The following is a 16,006-nucleotide window of genomic DNA, read 5'->3' as shown; positions in this document are numbered from 1 at the left end:
GACAAAACCACTCACCCCATCCACTGAACTGTTTACAGTAAGATGACATTACTGTTTTTATTATCTTCGTTATTGCTCAGGAAAATTACTTTACTGTTCCTTACAGGAACTTCTCAAAAGAAACATTAACTCCTTCAACTAAAAGCATCAACAGCTCACTATCTAACACTGCTGAAGCCATGCGTGTAAACCTTGCCTTGTTCCCACCCATTCTAGACTATTAAATCTTGATTCTTACCCATTCTTAATCAAGTCTCCAGACTGAATGATCCATTTTAAACCAAACACTAAATTCTCAACAAAATTTGGTTTTTCGTTTCCTCCCCAGACACTACTGAAGTTATCAAGGTGGTTTTCTCCATCTCTGTGTGAAGCAATTATCTCAGCTCTACCTTATCAACACAGTGTGTGATATCTGGGGAGTAAGCATTCCACAGTAGTCAAAATGGTCTCAGGTAATTTCATATTTTGGGAAGAAGGTAAACATTAATTAGTTTTAGATATTAAGTTAAATATACATTTCTAAGGTAGACAATAAAACAGAAATTGATTTATACTTTCTAATTTAGTAGAAAAGAAAAATAGACTAAGTAAACTAATGATGCAAGAAAGAAAACTGAAGACACAGAAAAATGAGTATAAATGGAATGGACAAAATAAACAGTAACACTGAATCCAAAATGTACATAACAAGAATCAACGTCCTAGATTAAGTTCCTAAATGAAAATAGAGTTTTGCTTTGTTTTTTTTTCTGAATCTTTCTTTGTAATGCTACTTATCCTTTCATAAGACAACCAAAACACACATAGACATATATACTAACGTGCACATACAGGCACAAAAAGGGATACAGGAAAGTTGAAAGTAAAAGAACAGAAAGAATGCTAGGCAAGTAATAACCACAATTACCTGATGTAGCATTATTAATATTAGGCATAATATACTTTGAAGAAAAAACTGAAACATTAATAAAGATCAAAAAATGTCACATCTCTGAACTTGTATGCCTAAATTAAAAACATGTAAAGCAAAAATTGACAGACCTGTAGGGTCAAACTGATAAATCCATTTATCCTCTATGGAAAACCTCTCTCAGTAACTGATATATCAAGAAGAAAAAAAAAAATCAAGAACAATACAGATGTGATCAGCACAATTACACAAATTGATGTAATGGACACATATAGACAGACTATTGTACCCCACAAATGAAGAATATACCTTCATTTCAAGCACATTTGGAAAATTTAAAGATCTGAAGCAAATGAAGCCGAATCTTAAATTTCAAACAATCACAGACAGATTAGCTATATCAAAAATGCAATTAATTTAGAAATCTATATTTAAAATGTATTTAAAAACCTTATACATTTATATGGAAAATGAGCAATATGCTTCTCTATGAGCTACGGTTTAAAAGAAGGAAACAATGGATGTTGTAAAAATCTTCAAGTGGACGAAAATAGAAACATCACATTATCAAAATTGGCAGGATGCTAAACCAGGATTGAGAAAGCAAACTCATGTCAGTGATAATGCAATAAACTGACATTATGAGCAATCAAAAGGGCCCGTCACCTAGAGAACATTCTGGCCAAAATTTAGAAGCAGGACCTAATCATGAATATATATTAGGACAAATTGATACTCAGCGGTATTTTATAGAACAAATAGCCTGAACTGTTAAAAAAAAATGCTAATGTCATGGAAGCCAAGAAAGGAGTTACAATAATCAAATGTAATATATAATAAGTGATTTATTACAGAATCAAAACATAATAAGAAAAAAATAAAGAAGTGATAACATTTTGAAATCCTAGGAAACATTGGAAAATCAGCTATATATTAGGTAATCATTTCATAGTAATGTTAAATTTCTTGTATATGAAAATAGTGCTGAAATTACATAGGAGCTGTCCTTGTTCTTAGGTGATACATGCTGAGGTATGAAGTATCATTGTGACTGTAACTTATTTTTAAATGTACAAATTAAAAGAATCAAAACATTTTCCCAAAGGGTAAAAATGCCTCCAGCAAAGTAAAAAAGGAAGTACTCCAAATAATAAATTTTTAAAAATCTTCGTCAATTATCATACTCAATATAGATTTGTTAACAGCAAACCCTTTACTCTCAGTGGCCAGAGATGGAACAATTTCAACAACAACGTAAATTATGACAACATTGGATTATAACACAAGGAATAAAATAAACATGCACGAGTCTATACTGATATAAATGGTAGAAGAGAGAAAGGGGAGAAGGAAGGAAGGGAGGAAGAAAGGGAAAAAGCAAGAGAAGAGAAGGCACAAATTTTCTTTACTAAAAAATTCCAAGTGATATATTTATATACTCCCCTCTCCAGGAGATGAAACTTAATCGTTATCTACCTGAATGTGGGCTGAACTTAGTTACTACATGCCTCCAAATAACAGCATAGAAAGGGACAGTATTACCTTACTAGAGGAGAAATTCTAAGTTATTATGGTTAACATCATCAGTGATAAGTGAGGTTGATAGTATTACCTTCTGATGTGGTAAGAGAAGAGGCCACATCACCTATTTGGGATCCTTTTCCAAAACACACCACCTCAGTACAATCATGAGGAAACATCTGAATAGCCTACATTGAGGGACATTCTACAAAAATATCTGGCCAATACGGTTCAAAACTGTCAAGGGAATGAAATAAAAGGAAAGAGAGAAACGGTCACAGTTGGATGAGACTAAGGAGACAGGAGGACAGAATAGTATTCCATTCTGTGGATAAGTAACACAACTTCTTTATCCAATCATCTATCGAAGGACACTTTCATTGTTTCCATGTCTTGGCCAATGTAAATAAAGCTGCAATGAATATCGGAGCACATATATCTTTAAGGATAAATGTTTTCAGATTTTTTGGGTAGATACCCAAGAGAGGGATTGCTGGGTCATAGGGTAATTCTAGCTTTAATTTTTTGAGGAACCTCCACGGTGCCTTCCATAGCGGCTGCATCAATCTGCATTCCCACCAACAGTGTATGGGGGTTCTTTTTCTCAACAACCTCTCTGACACAAGAAAAGATGAAATAGTGCCATTTGTGACAACATGGACAGATTTTGATGGATTATAATGCTAAGCGAAATAAATCAGATAGAAAAAGTAGAGAACCACATGATTTCACCGATATGTGGAATATAAAACTGAAAACAACAAAAGAACAAGAAAAACAAATGAAGAAACAAAACTCATAGACACCAACAATAGTTTAGTGGTTACCAGAGAATGGGGGTGGTGGTAGATGAGGTTAAAGGGGATCAAATATATGGTGATGGAAGGAGAACTGACTCTGGGTGGTGAACACACAATGTGATATATAGATGATGTAATACAGAATTGTACACCTGAAACCTATGTAACTTTGCTAACAAATGTCACCCCAATAAACTTTAATTTAAAAAAAATGAGACAAGAGAGTAAATGCAGTATGCTTATCTTGGAAAGTAATCTAAAACAGAGAAAGGACATAAAGTGGAAAAACTGCTGACATTTGAATAAAGTCTGTAGTTTATTTTAGTATTGTATAAATGTTAATTTCTTGGTTATGCAGATGTGCCATGGTTATGTAAGATGGCAATACTGGTGGAACCTGGGTTACGAGTGTATGAAAATTCTCTGTACTATCTTTGGAACATTCTGTACATCTAGTTATTTTAAAGTTAATTTTTTGTAAAGGAAACTCTGAAATCAGCAAGAAGACAGAGCTACCTACTAATACAATCAATAGCTTAATAAGAGATGGAAAAGAGTTAAAGAACTGAATGGAAGAAATGAATCTTTTTTCACAACCATATGATTTTTTGCATAAATCCCAAGTAATTCCCAGAATTAAAATAAATAAAAAAGCTTAGTCAGTTTACCAGGTATAAGATCAATACTAAAAATTGATTGCATTTCTATATGCTAGCAATATACAATTGGAAATGTAATTTTGAAAAAAGGATTTTAGAAACAATTTATAAAGAATATAAAAATAAATCTAAGTAACGATGCATAACATTTTCATAAAGAATATTTTAAAACTGTATTGACAATAAAGAAGAGCCTGATAAATGGAGAAACATAAAGTGCTCAAGGATAGGAAAAGTCATCAGTATAAGGATGTCAGTTCTCTCCGAATGATCTCTACAGTCAATGCTACTGCAATAAAAATCACAACAGGAATTCTCAAGGAGCTTGACAAACTACTCCTAAAAAATATGTTAAAAAGTACAAGTGCAAGGATGCTACAAAATGAGAAGAAAAGGAGGTAAGACTTCCCTATTACATAGCTTCTATAATGCTACAGTAATTAAGACAGTGTAATTTTGCTACACAGATAAACACAGCTGACCGAAGGAACAGAACAGAGAGCTCAGAAACAGACCAGATCACACACAGAAATCTGATCTTCTAGTTGGCTGGTTTTGCACATCACTGTGGCAAAGTGTGTGTTCAATAAATCATGTGGGGATATTATGAGATACCTCACACCATAGACAAAAACAAAGTACAGTTGGATCAAGGACTTAAATCTCAAAAGCAAAATTTTAATTTTAATTGAAATGGCCAAACATTCCACTAAAAACTGTGCAAAAGACATGAACAGGCATTTCACAGAAAAGGATATATGAGTAGCCGATAATAACATGAAAATATCTCAACCTCATTAGTAATCAGGAAAAAATAAAAATTAATATTGAGGTATAATTTTACACATACCATACTACCAAAGCATCAAAAGAATGACCAATCAAAAGGTTGATGAGAATGTGGTACAACAGAAATTTTTGTACATTGTTGGTAAAAGTGTAAATTTTTCACTTTTAAAATCAATGTAATTCTACCAGTAAAGTTGAAAATATAAATATCTTGAGACAGTAAAACCATTCTCAGATAGACTCAAAAAAAGTTTTCGTGTATTTTGGGCAAAGAGAACTGGAAATAAGCCAAACATTCATCAAGGTACAACAGACAAAAAATGTTGACTATTTATACAATAGAATACTATACATCAGGGAAAACAACTGATTTAAGCTATCTGCTTCATGAACTAACTTTAAAAAACATACTTTTTAGTTGTGCTTGTTTTGAAATGCACAACAAGTCACAAAAGTAAACACATAGTATTATACCATTTGTATATATTGCAAAACAGGCAAAAATAATTTATTTTCATAGGACAGTACATAGAGAAATGTGTACATGTGCCAAAATTATAGAGAAACTTAGGGGATGGAGTGAAGAAAAATAAAACTTAAGACAACGATTAAATTTGCAGGGACAAGAAGAAGGTGTAATCAGGGAAGAACAAAGGGAAGGGATTTTAGAACTATTGGAAGAGTCACTTTTCTTAAGTTGAGTATCAAATTATGTGAAGTTGAATAACCACTTAGGTGAGGCATACTAGATGATACTTTAATTTTGTGTAATTTAACTATGAACGTACATTACACACCTATATGCACCCTCATATTTGCACATACCTATAATACTTCTGTCCTATAACACAACCCACTAGGTATGCAGGCGTCATGTGACCCTCTTGGCACTCACCTGTGGGAATTGGAACTAGGAGAAGAAGCACAGGAAAGTGCTAATACTCTGGCTAGTGTTATTGATATGATATAGTCTTTTGTCTCTAACCCAAACATCTCCTATCTTCAATCAGCATCTATAAATAGTGGTGCGCTAATTTGCTACTTTGCAAGTAGGACAAAATCTTAAAACTTTTACAATTTTTGACAAGATTACGGATTCCTATAAATGAAAAGGAGACAAGTGGTGCAATACATAGCACAGTAAAAAACTACCTATATGAATGTTAGGAAAAATGGGTTTTGGCTTTTTTTTAGATATGAAATATGAATGAGATCTAGAGTTGCTACTTTAATTCTCTATGGATAGCAAGAACAGCTTCTGTTCTATAAGATTATAGATGATATGCATAGTTGCAGAAAGAAGAACTGTGAAAAAAATCTAACCATATAAGTGTTAAAGGTACAAATTGTGATGACAGCCCATACAAAGTTTATTTCATCTGTACAGAAATATTTATCTCTAATATACCATAAAATAAAAATTCTCCTTTAACTTGTATATCAAAGAAAAAATAAAGAACCCCACAAAGAAGCTCAAGTAAAATACGTTTATGATATACAAATGCCACTGAAGTGAAAAATCTTCAATAAGACCACCCAACCTTGACAAGTGTATTCACATAGGATTTAAAGAGTAATATTTGTATGACATACAGTAGGTGGTCTTTTGCGTGGGTGAAATACTCCAGCTGACTTTAGTTCATGAATGCTTCTAAGAGAATTATGATAAATTTCTACCCGACAAACCACAATGTTAGCCTAAATTTCCAATTCAGCTTTCAGAACTGTATTTTTCTTTGTGATGAAATATTTAAACTTCTTAGTCCTATGCGTGTGTATGTATCCACAGGTGTACTTACGAATACTGGAGACTAAGGATAGTATGTACCCATGGATGCTGCTTTTTCTCTTAATAGCGTATTGTTTATTTTATTGATTTAGTATATATCAGGAGGCTCAAATGTAAAAATTTTCAGCACTCAAGGTAACAGTTTTTCTGCCACAACTGCATTCCTTTACTTGGCTTTTTATTCTCTACTTCTTATTTTAAATTGTTTTACTCTCTCTGTGTTATTTTTTTACCATAAATTATCTCAAATTATTTTCAGAAATAGATAGAAACGAATGACTGTAAATGTACATGTAGGTGCTTTCGAAATTTAAATGAAGACTTTAAATGAAACATAACTTAAAAAATAAGGTTGTAAATCTCTTGAATCACCAGAAAAACAACAGAACAAAAGTCGCCATTTAAAAATCACACCATCAAAATGAAGCAATTTGAAAGACTGTAACAGTTGTTATACACATTGGAATTTCAAGTGTGATCACTTACTTGCATATGTCATCTTCTGGGTCTTCAAGCCCAAATCTTTCATCAAATGTAAGTTGTATCCATACATTTTCCTCGACTGCTACTAATCTCCATACCAAGACCATATTTCTCGGATAAGTATGAGGAAACTTGGGGCTGTGAATACTTCCATTAGTAGACACAGTAATGATTCTCTCATGCTGGGGATTTTGTACTCCTAAAGCAAAAACATACACATAAACATATATTTAGAATATGTTTCAAGATAAATGTTTTTTGTTTTGTTTTGTTTTTTCTCATTCACATTTCAAAATAAATCAAGTACCATTTTTTTCATAATTTATCCAGGAAAAAAATATTATTTTAACATTACTGAGTAAAAACCCGTCTATATTTATACTTCAAAGAACATAGCCAATGAGTCTTTTTTAATCCAATTACTGAGATGCCAAACAACCCTTTTAGATTCCTAAAATCACAAAAAGTTAAGACTCTAATCTCCAAGAATTTATCAAATGAGTCATTAGCATAAAAAGAAACTCGATATGACTCTAGTTTTAAAAATACAAATACTGATTAAAGTCCTCTAATCATGATTAGTTTTGATAATTGTTAGTTAATCAGAGAGTAGATTATCTGCTTGGGACTAGCCTAATAAGCTGAGCTCTTAAAAGAAGCTGGGCCCTTCCTAAACTCAGAGAAAACCAAAGTATGAGAGAGATTCAACAGGAGGGAAATTCTTTGTTGCTGGCTTTGAAAATGGAGGAGGTGATATTCCAAGGGATTAGGGAAGCCTCAGAAGCTGAAGACAGTCGAAAGCTGAATGCTAGCAAAGAAATGGTACCTCAGTCCAAAAACCTCAAAGAACCTGAACAAGCTTGGAAGCAGACTCTTCTCTCAACAACCCCAGACAGGAATCCAGTCTGGTTGACACCTTGATTTTCGCCTTGCAAAACCTCTAAGCAAGAACCCACTCACACAGTCCCCCACTTTCTGACCTTAGAGCTGAGAGTAAATAAAGTTGTGTTTGTTTTAAACTGCTAGGCTTGTGGTAATTTCTTATATAATATTAGAAACCAAATATTAGGTTGGTGCAAAATTAATGGTGTTTTTTTGCAATTATTTTTACCCTTTTAAACCGCAATTACTTTTTCACCAACCTAATGCATCTTCTACTATACACAACACTATTTGGATTGTAAGTATTTCTTTTTGCCCCATTGTTCAACAGCAATTGAAGTAACTACAGCAACTTTTCATTTAGTATTTATGTTAGGCAAAATACATTATTTCACCTTGATAAAATTTAATTTAACAATATTTCTGTAAGAAAATTTGTGAATTTAAAAGACAATGGCAAGGGTTACATATTAGTTAGAATATTATTAAAGTTAAAAATACAATCTGTTTCATTATGAAAATACCCAAAAAAATTTTTAATTGTATTTATGATTCTTAAAGTAACTTTTTTATTCTCTTAGATTTGTCAGTTTCAATAATCAGTCTGGTAAGTATTATTTTATATTGCATAAATTATAATTAGGAAGACAACGTAAAGAAAAATATAATTTTCTTTGAAAAGACACAGCTCACATTATGGGGAATACCATATTAGTAAAATATGTTTTGAGGGAAAACAAATGGAGTTTTTAAATTAAATAAATAATTTAATGCCGTCATTCTTCTCGGTGACTAAACTTGTCCCCAGCAGTAAGTAACGTACACAGAAACATCTTCCGTCTTACTGGATGATAACATTTGACACTGCTGTCGACTATTTTAACATATATGAATTGATCGATAACTTTCATGCAAATAACTTCGTATCAGTATATCTCCTAAGAAGACAGGAAGAACTATCAAGATAGACGAACACTCCTGTACACTGACAGATTTTATTAAGAAACTGATGATAATTTACCACTAAAATTAAATTGATACATTCTCTGTTTTCAAAGAGACCTCTTAAAAATGAGGTATTACCTCACTCTCTAAATTTTTTCCAATAATCTAATTATTTCAGGAGGTGTTTATAGCAGTAGTTTATATCAAGAGTCCTTCACACTTTACAACTAATATTATTTATGAATTAACTTTTTAAATCAGATTTATCAAAATGTAATATGTGTCCCTTTTTTGTCTCAAAACAAATGCCTTATGTCCTCGGTTCTTTTTACAAATATAGCGATGTTTACTTTTTCATGAACAATCTAGAAAGCCACATGGCTATTAAAAGATCTAAATTCTATTTTTATATCTTCAGTCAAAAAAACTCGTGGATAAAATATATATACTTAAATTACCTACATCTTTTTTTTCCCTTTATAATTCACAATTGCATTAAACTCTAACTAAACATAATTTATAGCCTGAAAATCTAGGCTGTGCCCAAAAATTCATCTCAAAATGAAGTGAAATTTGCCACCAAAAACATATGATTTGCAAATGACTGTCAAAATTTTATGTAAATCTCAAACAAGTAGGCCTATAATCAAAAAGGGGAAAAAAAAGCAACGAACATTAAATTCTACCAAATTAAGACTCTGCATTTATAACTCTGTTGTTTAAAAAAATCATCTTTCCAAATATATAACTTTACTGGTATTTTAGGGATGAGACTAGTATATATTTTGTGACTATTTTATTGAACGTGTGCTTTTCCTATATCCAATGGACATGGACAGTACACAGAAAGAAAGTACCAATGAAATAAAACACGTGTTTGTAGTCAAATCACTAAAATACTTACATATTCCTTTCAATGTACCCTAAGCAAGAATAAATCTTGCTCATCATAGATGAGTTTAGCATGAAAAATGAAAATGTGTATACACACTAAATTGATAAAATTATAAATGGACACCATTTCATATTATCCTGCACAACCTCTTTTATGTTACAAGTATTGAAAATTAAAATGAAACAAAAATAGAAAAGGGAAAGAAGAGAGATTAATAATGTAAATTCAATATAATTGTTGACTATATATGTATACATACATTTGACTTATAAGAGTCATTGTATAATTGCATATATTCAGTAAGTTTAGCACTGAAATCAAAATAATTTCCTAATGTTTGCCATCCATTACATACTGTTAGTCCCTTTGAAGCTATATTTATTATAGATAAAAGAGGATAGGAATAAGAGGATTCATAAAAAGCAATAAAAAACATAACAATTGAAAATGTTGTATTATTAATAAAGATAACACTGAAAAAGAGGTTTCTGGATAATATATAACATAAAGAAAGATAAATCATCCATTTCCTTCCCTTATGCTGACGTTTTAAGTTGACTGGAACAGGAAAGGACTTTAAGATTAACAATTAGGTAAAAAGAAATGAGTCTCCAATCTTGGTTTAGTTTTAGAGTTGTGAAAAATACTGGTTTCTGTTTCACATAGGCAAGGCTGTGGTGACACGGCATCACCCATAAGACGGTAGACTTCACAAAAGTCCTATAAGATTATTTGATATGTTTACCTCCAAATATATATTAACCTTCACATTGTGTATAACAAAAGGTATTTCTGAAATAGGCAGTAGTATCCATTTTCAAATCCTTACTTGATAAATATACATTTTCACTGGTCTTATCTGTGCTTTGCTCTGCTGCTTTTTTTCCCCATGTGATAAACCTTCTTTAAGCCTAATCTTTTTTCCTAATCTTGCTAGTTTGTTTATAATAGCTATTTTTGTTTCCACTATTTTTGCTTTCATTGACTCTCAATTAACAGGTTTCACTTTTAACAATAGTAAAAATCATATGACATATATAAATATATAAATATATATATATGTATATGTATATGTATATATATAAAACCTCATGGGCAAAATGTATATACTTAAAAAAACAAACACCTTTTTTTCATCTTTGGTTATCAGTGTGTGTGTGTGTGTGTGTATATATACATATATATATATATATATATATATATATATATATATATATATATATACCGTGTTTTCCCCAAAATAAGACCTAACTGGAAAATAAGCCCTAGCATGACTGTTCAGGATGACATCCTCTGAACATAAGCCCTGATGCGTCTTTTGGAGCAAAAATTAATACAAGACCGGGTCTTATTTTCGGGGAAACATGGTATATATTTTTGTTAGTTTCAGGTGTATAAACCAATGTAATAGTTAGACATTTATAGCCCTCACAAAGTGATAACCCCCCTCCCCCAATCTACTACCCCTCTGACATCATACATAGCTGTTACAATTCCACTGACTCCATTCCTTATGCTGTACTCCACATCCTGTGACTATATATATATATATATATATATTTGTATACATATATATATACAGTTATATACAGTTATGTATATATAACAGTTATATATACATATTTATATATTACAGTTAACGTTCATTATTATTTAGCTTCAGCTTCAGGTTTTGAATATATATAGATATATGGCTAATTTGGCTCCATGACTGACACCTTTTTCCCTAGAAAAGCCAGTGTCATCTCACCGTGATCCACTTAGATGCTATAGCAAGAAGATATACTTGAGTTCCACATAGTAAACAAATATCTCTACATAAATTCCAAATGATATAGAAGTGCATTTTCATATTTAATACAACAGTCTAATACACTAAAAGGAAACTCAGACTCATTTTTGTTTTATCGTCAGCTCAATCTACCATTTCCCATACCTACCTTTAAAACAATAGCAGAATAAAACAAAGACAATCGTAAGATTAAAGTCTTTACCTCAAACTGTTTACAAATTACAAGAATAAATATTTACTAAGGAAAAATAAAATAGGAGATTGTTATTAAGTAAACCATAAAACAGTATAATTCAGACGTGTTCATTTGAGGTTCTTGATTTTATCTCAGAAGATAATCATTTTATTCCTCAAGGGAACAAATAGTCAAAAATCATATATTGAGAACCTATTATGTTTCATGTACTGTTCCAGGTGCTTGGGTCATCAGAAACAAAACAAAACCTTTTCCTCTTAATGTGACAACTTCTAGGACTGTAATTTAGTATCATTACTAGACTAGGTATATTAGGAAACTAACATTCCACTATCAAAACCCACTTTGACTGTTCCCTCTTTTAGAATGCCATTTTTGATTCCTGTGCCCATTCCTTTAAGACTGCATGTTTCAAACATATGTATGGGTTGATCTTTCTTACTTTTCTACCAAATTACGAATTCCCAGAAGGCAAAACTACATTTTATTAAAAGTCATACCAGTATCTAGCTTTGTGCCCAGCACATGGCGCTACCTCATACATATTGATATTATAAAGAAACTTAATAGCCCAGAACATGGCTGAAAACAATTTTATGTTTATTTAAAATTTCACCCTTAATTCCTAAGTTTCTAGAGACTGTGCATACAAGGATAAAATGATTTTACAATTTATTCACCTCCCCAATTAAAGTCCCTTTAATTTGTATTTCATATATTACTCAAAATTTATCTATTATAATCTACATATATATTTCAGCTGAAGGTGATAGATATTAGAGTATTCATTATTGAGATTTGTCATTTTCTTAATACACTCACTTATTTAAAAAAAATAAAACACATTCTATAATCTTGCCACATTCTAAGAATGCCACAATAACATTTATTATTTTATCTTAACTCTGATATATAAATCAATTGATGATAAAATTTGTAATTTTAGGCAAGACACTTGATATCACTATTTTTTACAAACTAGAGATAATCACAGGCTACTTTAAAGTTCAATGTAATGATAATTGCATAAATTAGCCACTTTGATAATTATAAATCAATATGTATATAAAGGAGAAACTGTGTCCATATTTAGAATATTCTCCAATGAGGGAGGAAAGTTATTTTCAGGTATCAAGGTTTTGTTATGACAGTAAATAGAAGATTGCTGTGTAAAATAATACAAAATGAGTCATATGTATAACAATTTCAATTTCACGAAGTTCAAATAGAGTAAGCAAAAAGCAGTGTTTTTTAGGCGGTGATTTCAAATTGTTGATTCCCTTCTATGGGTTGATTAAAGAAGGAGGAAAGGGACAACTTTGTAGAAATGTTGCCATTTCCTTATCTTTAAAAATGGGGGGGTTGTTTGTTTGTTTGTTTATTTATTTATTCATTTTGTATCTAATGAGAAATATAAGAATTTAGCCACTAGCTCCTGTTTAACTATGAACAATGGTACTATTAAAGGGGGGCTGTGTTCAGGAAGTTAATAGCAAATCTTCCATATGCAATGAAAGAGAGTTAATATAGTGAGCATCTTCCCAGCATCCCCCATCACCACTGTGAAGCAGCCACTGAATAAATAAAGCAGGACTGACCCTACCCAGAAGCATGCCTGGAAAGTCAATGTAAGTCCATTTCCCTCACTGCATGGATGGCTCTAATGAGCCAATCAGAGTGAATGCAATGGCTTTTTTTTCCCCCAGTAGAACGGGATTAGACCTTTTGGGGTGCAAAAATAAGGTATAGAACTTCTGTAACTATTAAGCCATCATAATAGAATCCAATCTGATGAAAAACTCAGTGCACAGAATTAGGCAGGTATATAGTAATACAGAAAAAAGGAGCTGGATCTCAGTTCAAACCACACAATAAATTCATCCCATCTCTGGGCTTCTCAGGTACCTGACTAAATAGATCATTTTTACTATTTAAGCCAACTAGAGTTAATAATTTTTATGCATACCATCCAAATCATTATATAGTGAACATGTTTGGGTTTGCCAGGGGTGGTCTTGATTTTTACCTGTTATTCTGGTGTAATTATTATTAACATTCCCTTTTCATGCCCTAAAATATCTGAATTGGCATCATAAAGGATACAGCAAATAAAATCTATAAAATTGTGCTGGTATTGAGGTATGAGATATAGAAATGGTAAAGATTTGACAGCATGGTATTTTAGCCTTAAGGTAATGGTAAAAATAACCCATTTTGGTTTTATACATTGGGATATAACATTTTTAAATGAAGGCTCAATTATGGAAGACAAACCGGCAATAATCTTCTTACCTGTTATGCTGCAGGATAAATAGACAAGTACATAAACACAGAATCTTCTTAAAGCCTTTATCTCACAACCAATTAGTAATGAATATAATTGTATACACACACAATCACACATACCACTATAGTAAAACATGTTTGGGCAATGCTATTATTTTTCATTTTGTGTTAAGTTGTGCATTACTTTAGGTACCACAGAGAGGCCAAAACAAGAATGCAGAACGGAGACAAACTAGGATTAATTCATATTACAAAAGAAACATTCATTTTAAAGATTCACTACTGATTTCATTTTTTTCAGTATTTAATCTTGTCCAATTAAAACCATTATTCATTGTAGAAAGTTTACATAAAATATTAGAAGTTCTGAAGTATTTAAGTAGCAAAATACATTTGTATGAAATATGACAAAAATTGGCTAACATGATTAAGTACAAATCATATTACATAACCTTTAAAAAAAAATAAACTTAGTTAAGAGATAATATGTTCAGAAAAGAACCACATCTGTTTTAGAGATTCAACAACTGTCAATTTTCTACCTGCACTGGACATTTAACTTACAGCATTCATGTTGGAATTTATCAGCAATTTCAAATATGGAAAGTAGCTGCCTACTTCTTTGTGTGCACACGATGTCTAGATACCATATTGACATTTTGATGGGAAGATGTTTAAAATTCATCAGGGAAAATAATACTGAAAAGGTAATCAATACAGACTTACTCTTTCAGAGAAAAGAACGAATAACACCATTGCATTTAGTGAATATTTAAAATACATTTAAATTTTTATTTTAAGGTAAGCCCTCAATTAGGCAAAATAAATAATTCCTAAGAAACAATAAATCAGGAATATATTTGTTTCAGTTTTAACATATTCAGCAATCATAACAGCTGAAAAATGAGACTTTACTACTTTCTACTTCTATTTATCATTTTATGTTCTGAGAATGTATACAATTTATACGCAATGAGCCTATGAATTCCTTATGAATAGTATCCTAAGATAAGGAAAATAATAAATTTGGTCACTTCTATACAAAGCATGTCCTTCTATTTTATGTTTTAATGTTATTATTAAATGCTATAAGTAAGTGATAAATTATTTGCATTTCCGGAAGCAATATCTGAGATATTTAAGTTATATTTATAGCAACATCTTTGGTTTCAGTAGTAACTGCACAAAATGAGAACAGGAATAAATGAAGAGCAATTATACTGGGATATGATTGCCCCTCGTAGGCTTGATTAACTATTAAGTATGCTCATAAATGTTCTAATCATTCTGGCCTGTTGGAAAACATCACCTCCCCACCCCACACTCTGCCCTCAATAACTCTTGTCAATCTTAAAGTGATGTAAAAATATGAATAAAATATAAATATGAGGCTTTTAAAAGAAATGAAAGCCATAAAGTACTAATAAAACACACTTTTGGTGGGAAAATAGGTTGCTTAAATTTTATTTCTCAAAGCAAAGACATTTTTAGTAACAATCATGAGACTACCTAATTATGCCAAGCTATTTCATCTGAGATTACATTATTTTATCATCTGGCTTGTCTATTATAAAAGAGTGAATGAGCATAAGCAGGAAAATGTCAAGTATACTTTAATTATACTTTATTTGAGAATTGGCTTGAATATATCCATTAGAAAATTTTTCAGCAATAGCTAGCTTTCAAACAATAGTTTAAAAATCAAACCAAAGATCCAGAGGCAACAGATCTAAAAAGAGAAGGATGGGTGATATTCAAGAAGATACATACTTTTACTCAAAAAAGGGACTAAACTGGACTTTACAAAAGTCCACCAGAAGTTTCATTTGTGAGAAGACATTACTCTCTAAACACCTCATTATCACTAGTTCCTTCAACGTTATTCAAAAACACCCACTGCCCTATGATCTGATCTCAGTGAAGACTTTGAGGCTATGTCTGTCAGATTGGACATTGTCAGAAGTCACAAGAAGATTTGAGAATTCTTCTTTATGATATCCGCACTGTTTGCATGAGTGTAATACCCCAGCCAGCAAATAAATGGACCAGCTGCATT

The 16,006-nt window shown here is 31.5% G+C and overlaps 1 protein-coding gene across 1 annotated transcript in view; it reads right to left on the bottom strand.

Annotated features, from left to right (window-relative positions):
- Window positions 1-16,006, bottom strand: part of PDGFC (platelet derived growth factor C) — a 176,226-nt gene that overhangs the window by 77,144 nt on the left and 83,076 nt on the right. The window contains exon 2 of the mRNA XM_088792564.1: window positions 6,958-7,153. Within this exon, the coding sequence (XP_088648690.1) occupies window positions 6,958-7,153 (196 nt within the window). The remainder of the gene's footprint in view (window positions 1-6,957; window positions 7,154-16,006) is intronic.

Source organism: Rhinolophus sinicus, chromosome 15 (genome assembly GCF_057876585.1).
Source record: "Rhinolophus sinicus isolate RSI-liver-muscle chromosome 15, RSI-T2T, whole genome shotgun sequence".
Taxonomy (NCBI): domain Eukaryota; kingdom Metazoa; phylum Chordata; class Mammalia; order Chiroptera; family Rhinolophidae; genus Rhinolophus; species Rhinolophus sinicus.
This window is presented reverse-complemented; position numbering and strand designations above follow the sequence as displayed.